A 7,785-nucleotide genomic window follows, 5' to 3' on the forward strand; every position below is an offset into this window, starting at 1 on the left:
CCAACACCAAATTTGTTTAAAGTTGTAAATAGAAATTTCCAGTTAACTCTGTCAAACGCTTTTTCTGCATCTAAAGATAATATTGTAGTTTCAAGGTTTTTACTGTATGAGTAGTCTATCAAATTAAGTAATCTACGTGTATTTGTTGATGAGTGCCTACCTTTTATGAAACCAGTTTGGTCAGGATGAATTAAGAGGGGGGTTATTTTCTCTAGTCTCTTCGAGAGAGCTTTGCAGATAATTTTGAGGTCTACATTTATAAGGGATATTGGACGATAGCTTGAGGGATATACAGGGTCTTTGCCTGGTTTTAGCAGGAGATTAATGTTTGCAGAATTCATATTTGATGGAAGTCTGCCATTTTCTTTGATTTCCAACAATGTTCTGTAAAAAACTGGTGCTAGAATCGTCCAGAATTCTTTGTAGAATTCTGCAGGAAAGCCGTCTGGACCTGGAGCCTTATTATTGGGCATACTTATCAGGGCTTCCTGGAGTTCACCTGGTGTCAGTGGCGAATCTAGTGCCATTGCTTGAGTGTCTGATAATTTTGGGAGAGTTATGTTGTCTAAAAACTGATCAATTTCCTTTTTAGATGGGTTTATTTGAGGTGAATACAACATTTTATAGAAATCCCTGAAAATGTTGTTTATTTGTTTCGGGTCATATATTGTGTTCCCAGATGAATCTTGAACAGCACATATAGTTGTTTTTTCTTTATTTATTTTTAGCTGGTTTGCTAGAAATTGACCGGATTTATTACTATGTTCATAATTTTGTAAGCGTAGTCTTTGTACTAAGAATTTTGTTTTTTTATCAATTATCTCATTTAATTCCAGTTTTGTTTTGCGTATTTTGTTCAATGTTTCCTGATCTTGGTGGGACGCGTAGGCTTCTTCTAGTGATTTGATGGTTTTTTCTAATTCCTGAATATTTTTGTTTTGTTTTTTCTTTTTATGTGATGAGAAAGAAATTATTTTACCTCTTATCACAGCTTTCCCTGCTTCCCATAAAACAGAAGCTGATGTTCCGGGAGTGTCATTAAAGTCTAAATATGAAGTCCACTCTTTTTTAAAATATTTAATAAAGTCTTCATCTTTGAGCAGCGATGTATTAAATCTCCAGTTTTTACTTGGTGTAGTATTATTCTTGTGCATTAGTGTTAAAGATACAGGAGCATGATCGCTGACAGCTATAGGGTGAATCTCAGTGTCTGAAATGTCACTCAGCAGTGAGCTGCTGACCAAAAAATAATCCAGACGAGAGTAGAAGTGATGAACATGTGAGAAAAAAGTATATTCCTTACTGGTGGGGTGAAGGGAGCGCCATGCATCGCAAAGACCAAAGTCGCTCATATACTGTTTGATTATATTTGTGGACTGCCAATTACGCTGAGTTCCTGCTGTATTGAGCCTATCCATTTCTTCATTTAGTCCAAGGTTGAGGTCGCCTCCAAGAACAAGTGTGCCATCTAAGTGTTCAGAGAGTGCACTGAAAAAACCGTGAAAGAATGAGGGATCATCAACATTTGGACCATATACACTTACAATACATAGCTTTTTATCAAGTATAGATAGTTTAATGATTAAGAATCTGCCCTCTGGATCTATAACTGTATCAAGTACTGTGAAATTAATATTTTTATGTATTAAAATTGCTACTCCCCTTTGTCTAGAATTATAACAAGCTGAGAACACATTAGGAAACTCAGGTGTTTTAAGTTCATTCGAACCTCTAAGAGGTCTGTGGGTCTCTTGTAAAAGGACAACATCTGCCTGTAGTTTTTTGAGTTGGTTAAATATTTTTAACCTCTTTTCTCTGGAGCCAGCTCCATTTACATTCCATGAGACGAATCTTAGTGCACCCATAGATGTCTGTGTATAACTAGGGGTGTATGCTGTGTGTGTTGCTTAGACAGGTGGAGAGAAAACATCAGTTGTTCATAAATAAAGAGAAGGAGAGAGAGAAGGAATATGTGGCGAGATGCTCCCTGAGTCTGACTATGTGTTTGCATATTTACTAATATGAGTACGCTTGGCTTAAGTGTGTGTATCCTATACGACTGTGTGCGCTGTCTGACTGATGTAAATGTGCTGCCGTTGCGCGCATGACTGTGCGTGATCGTGCTGTGCATGTGTCGAAATAAAGGATGTTGTTTGTGGATGAGTGTGGAAGCAGGTGATCGAAGCAGTGAAATAAATAAAGAAAGAAAGAAACCAAGGACAAGGGTGAGCAGCATAAAAACAAGAGGGGGAAAAGAGAGAGGAAAAAACGAGAGGGGAAAGAAAAAACAAAAAACAAAAAAAACAAAAAACGGAAACATTCCAATTAAACCACTGACGGAGATTGACGGTGTTAATTCTGCTATGATATCACACTTAAGATGCGATTTAATACTACTAAGTTAGACAGATGTTAATGCAAATTAGTGTGAGTGGATGGGGAAAGGGTGTAGCGGATTCTTATCTGGTGTGAAGTTAATACAGCCACGGAGTGATGTCGGGGTCGCGGTGGAGCTGTCCGTCCACGTACAGCCGGTCCACAGCGATGACAGCGCGGGAGCCCTTCTGGATGAAGCCGCGTCGGATTGGGAAGAGGACCCTGCGTCGTTCCAGGATCTCTTTGGGGAACTGGTCGTTCACGCTGACGTCCGTTCCTTTTAATTCCCTGCCGCGGCTTTTCACATGTTCCTTTTGTTTGAAGTGGCCGAATTTGGCCACGATAGGACGTGGTCTCCCGGCCGCAGGTCGAATAGGGCCGAGACGATGCACCCTATCGAAGATGATGTTCTTCACCGTGTCCTCCGGCAGCTTCAGGTGGGTTTTGATGAAGCTTTTTACCGTGGTCTCCGCATCCTCTCCAGCGGCTTCTGGAATACCAGAAAATACCAGATTATCACGCATGCTACGAGCTTGTAGATCAATAACTGTTTCTTTTATTTTTTTATTTTCTCTATTTAGCTCAGTAACATTGTCTGTGAGACATTTCACCGACTCCCTTAGCGTGGCATTTTCAGCAGCGAGCGTTTCCACCTGCTGCTGGCTGAACTCCAGTGATTCTCGTAAGCATTTAAATTCCCGGTGAAGAAGCTCCACCAAGGACAGCCTTGCGTCGAAAGTGGACAATCGCTTGTCGATTGACTCCAGTATGTCGGCAATATCTTTGCCGGCTGGCGATGTTGTGCCGGGGGAATCTGCCGGGCGAAGTCTTTTCGACGATGGCGTCTCAGGTTTGGCCGGGGAAGCTGCACACTGGGCCTTCTTCATCACTAGATCCTGAAAGCACTGATCAATATAATCTTGGAGAGCCTCTAAACTCTCCCCGTTGTTCTCCAGGGTGTTGGAGATTATTTAGACAAATAACGTTAGTTGTAAGACAATTGATAAATGTATTTGATAAGATTGAAGCTTAAAGGAATTTGTTCAAATCTAAACTACCATTCGCTTTAATTTTCCGCCAAAATCTCCGGCGTCTGACGTGAGTTACAACATGAGTCCCTTACCTTGTCCGTCATTTCCGTCACCTGTCCGTCACTGTTTGTGTGTTTCAAAGATGGAGGCCACGCTGCTCTCAGAGGACTGTGTGTGGTTGTGGTAAACGTGTGAGCTGCTGCTGCTTCTTCCTCACATGTTTGACATGTTTCATATTTCCAGCTGATGCTGATCACACTAACCTTAACATCACAGACCATCCTTTGGTTCTTCTTCTGTTCCTCTGAAACTTCCTGTGTGGTGCCTTTCAAATTAAAAGCCCTCCCTGACTGTAAAGACTGGACTGTGCTGCAGCTGGTGGAAACAGTGTGTAGGTGTGTTGTGTTTGATGGAGGACTGAAGTGTGTGTCCAGCTGAGCTCTCTGTGTGCTCATATATACAGATGCTGATAAACACATGTTTGTATTTGGACCCTGTTACTGATCAGGACCTGCTGTGTGTTTCCTGTCCACAGGTCTACAAAGAGTCGCACTTCCTGCTGTGGTTCAGATGTTCAGCGTGTTGCTTTGTTTCTCACATGTTGGCTCCACGGTCTCTGCTGCTGTGGGCTGATGTCATGCAGCAATACAGCTGCTGAACATCTGGCCTTGTTTTGCTCCATCAGCAGATATTTGACTTTTAGATCACATGATATTTGCATGTAACCTTCAAACACGTGTGGAGAATTCATTATTTCTTTGAGAGATTTTTTAGTAAATAACAGAAAAAAGAAAGTAAGAGAAAAGCAAAACTTTAATTCTATAAAAGAGTAAAAATTCCACACACATGTAACTCACCACTGTGTGAACATCACAGGGGAGAAATCGTTTCTCTGAGTCAGAGATGAGTGTCAGTAACACAAAAGTAACACTCAGTGTCATGCAGTGACTTTTACACAACCAGATCACATGAACCAACTCACACTAAAACATGCATTTTGCTGCACTCTTTACACTTATTTCTTTTCTTTCTGCTCTTTTATATATTTTGTAAAACCACAAAAAATGTTTCATATCGGCAGCAATTTTTCTCAAACTGCTGCATCACAGCTTTCATGCTCTGACCTGCATGTGAAATGAGATAAAAGCTCTTTATTAGTAACCTTTACAACTTCTGGCAGGTTAATGTCTGAACTTTGGAGTGAAAAACACCCTTAGTTACAAGAAATAACACCACTGTCTGTAACAAAGTGAATCCACCTTAACACCACCTGTGTGTGTGTGACTGCATTACACTCCCTCTGCTGGGAACCTGAACAAGAACCAGAACAAAGTCTAAAATAGAAGCTGACAAACAGCTGCACCACCGAGTGACACTTTATTTTATAAACTTGACAACAGGTTTCATGTTGTGACCTGTGGACGTGAAATGACGCAAAACCTGTTTTACAATTTTTGAGCTACAGGCAGGATTGAAACACACCTTAGTTAAAAGTCAAACAGCAACATTTGTCTCCTCCCCTCACGTCACTCAAATGTGACAAACCAGGAAACAGGAAGTTCTTCGTCCTCAGTAAAGAGAGACACACAGACGATCAGACGGAGTTCAGACCAAACTAGCAGCTTCCTCTGAGTGAGTCCAGCTACAGGAGAGAAAAGTGGAAAACTCCAACACTGCTGCTTCAAGCTGCTGACGCTCCACACACTGAATGTGAGTTTGAGCAAAAACACGACTCAAAGGAAGTTTCAGTGAAGGTAGTAGAGGAGTGAGGGGAGCCAGGACTGACTGTACTTCCTGTCTGCTGTTTTCAGCTTCACTCACAGACTCAATGGCTTCCAGATCAGAGGAGGATCTCTGCTGTCCGGTCTGTCAGGAGGTCTTCAGAGATCCTGTTCTTCTGTCATGTAGCCACAGCTTCTGTAAAGACTGTCTGAAGAGATGGTGGAGAGAGAGAACAACACACGAGTGTCCAGTTTGTAAGAGAAGATCTTCAAGGGATGAACCACCTTTAAGTCTGGCTTTAAAGAACCTGTGTGAGTCGTTCTTACAGGAGAGAGATCAGAGAGCTTCAGAGGCTCTCTGCAGTCTGCACTCTGAGAAACTCAAACTCTTCTGTCTGGACCATCAGCAGCCAGTGTGTCACATCTGCAGAGACTCAGAAAAACACACCAATCACAGATTCAGACCCATCGATGAAGCTGCACAACAACACAAGAAGGAACTTCAGGAAACTCTGGAGCCCTTAAAGAAGAAGTTAAAGGTTTGTGAAGAAGTTCAAGTGAAGTTTGATCAAACAGCAGAACACATTAAGGTCCAGGCCCGACACACAGAGAGGCAGATTAAGGAGCAGTTTAAGAAGCTTCACCAGTTTCTAGCAGAGGAAGAGGAGGCCAGGCTGGCTGCACTGAGGGAGGAAGAGGAGCAGAAGAGTGGGATGATGAAGGAGAAGATGGAGGCTCTGAGCAGAGAGATAGCAGCTCTTTCAGACACAGTCAGAGCCAAAGAGGAGGAGCTGAGAGCTGAAGACGTCTCATTCCTGCACAACTACAAGGCTGCAGTGGAAAGAGTCCAGCGCTGCCCCCTGCTGGATGATCCACAGCTGCCCTCAGGAGCTCTGATAGACCAGGCCAAACACCTGGGCAACCTGACCTTCAACATCTGGAACAGCATGAAGGACATGGTCTCCTACACTCCTCTCATTCTGGACCCAAACACTGCTCATCCAGAACTCCTCCTGTCTCAAGATTTGACCAGTGTGAAAGGAGGAGATGAACAGCAGCTTCCTGATAATCCAGAGAGGTTTGATTCGTTCTACTCTGTCCTGGGCTCTGAGGGCTTTAACTCAGGGACTCACAGCTGGGATGTTGATGTTGGAGACAGTACAGTGTGGGAACTAGGTGTGTTAGCAGAGTCTGGGCAGAGGAAGGGAATCATAGTGTCTGGATTGTGGGCAATAAGGTTCTATCAAGGTAAATACTCAGCACTCTCACCATCAGCTCCATCCACTGCTCTCTCAGTACAGAAGAAGCTCCAGAGGATCAGAGTGAATCTGGACTGGAACAGAGGAAAGCTGTCGTTCTCTGATCCTCATACTAACACACACATACACACCTTCACACACACTTTCACTAACAGGATGTTTCCATATATTTGCACTATTTCTGGTAAAGTGAAGGTGTGTCCGTTGAAGGTGTCAGTGTCAGTGGAGCAGATGAGTTGAGGATGATGATGTTTCTAATGTTGTTTCCTGTCAGTGAATTGAAGCTGTTAAACTGCAGCTGTCCTCCTGCTGCCTCGTTGTTCCAAAGCTCTTTGTGTCTCTTTTAGTTCTCACTGTTTCTTTCTGTTTCTGCTGTCCACCTTTTCACATGGAAAATCATTTCACTGTTTCTCACTGAATGACTCCCCAAACTAGATTTGAAATTCTATCAAGTTTCTAATCATTACAAGTGATTCATGTTTCTATTTGATGTGTGTAAATGGAGATGATTTAGTTTGCTGGGATATGGACTGACATGTGTTGAATGGGAGGAGCAGTTTGTTGTTGTCTTCTTGTCTGTTTATGACAACAATAAATATATTGTTGAAACAATGATTCATGTTTAACTCCATATATGAAATGTTTCTGATCTTTGAATTCTGTTTGATTAAAGACTTTCTTCATGACACAAATGAGATTTCAGTGTATTAATAGAACTAAATAAGCTCAGAGTTGAAAGGCTGCAGTATTATGTACGTGCTTCACTGTCAGTATCTTCAGGGGGATTCAAAGGGAAACATCAAACTGCTGTAATGAGATAAACTAGTTGGGCTGAACACACTTATCTGTAGTTTGTCTCCATCCAGGATCATCAGAATATAATGAACATGTGTGAAGAGCCAAAAAATGCTGCTGCCCTCTCAGCATGATGAGCTCCAGCCTTTGTTAACAGGACAACAGGAAACATGAGACAACTTTCAGAGGCAGTAACCAACTGTGGCCACAAGATGGCAGCAGCTGATCTGAGATCCTTTATTGGACAGAACGACTCTGCTCTGTGACGTCATCAGAGAGACGGCCTTCACTTTGATAGATCTGACGTCATGTCTGCACTGCGATGATGAAAGCTGATAAACACATTGTTATTGATCCATGAAATCACCTCTGTCCTCTCAAGTGTAGCTGTTTACAGAGCTAAAGAAGTCCTTCATCATCAAAACAGACAAACATGTATTTTCTGTATTAAGTGACGTCATCCTCACTCTAACCTCTTACATACATTCTGTTCAGTTTTCCTGCTGTAAGAAATAAACTGTGTGCAAATATAAATGCAGGGAAACATCCATTAATCACAGGTGAGCCGTTTGTTTCTGACTCACATTAAATGAGGCTTCAGCT

The 7,785-nt window shown here is 42.2% G+C and overlaps 1 protein-coding gene across 1 annotated transcript; it reads left to right on the plus strand.

The window, feature by feature from the left end:
• The first annotated feature begins 4,988 nt into the window (after positions 1-4,988).
• LOC109199769 (nuclear factor 7, ovary-like) lies at positions 4,989-6,708 on the plus strand. Its single transcript, XM_019355100.2, has 2 exons — positions 4,989-5,117; positions 5,219-6,708. Exon 2 carries the CDS (start codon positions 5,236-5,238, stop codon positions 6,625-6,627), a length of 1,392 nt encoding a protein of 463 aa, XP_019210645.1. The 5' UTR covers positions 4,989-5,117; positions 5,219-5,235; the 3' UTR covers positions 6,628-6,708.
• Positions 6,709-7,785: the final 1,077 nt, after the last annotated feature.

Source organism: Oreochromis niloticus, unplaced genomic scaffold (assembly GCF_001858045.2).
Source record: "Oreochromis niloticus isolate F11D_XX unplaced genomic scaffold, O_niloticus_UMD_NMBU tig00001668_pilon, whole genome shotgun sequence".
NCBI classification, from domain to species: Eukaryota; Metazoa; Chordata; class Actinopteri; order Cichliformes; family Cichlidae; genus Oreochromis; species Oreochromis niloticus.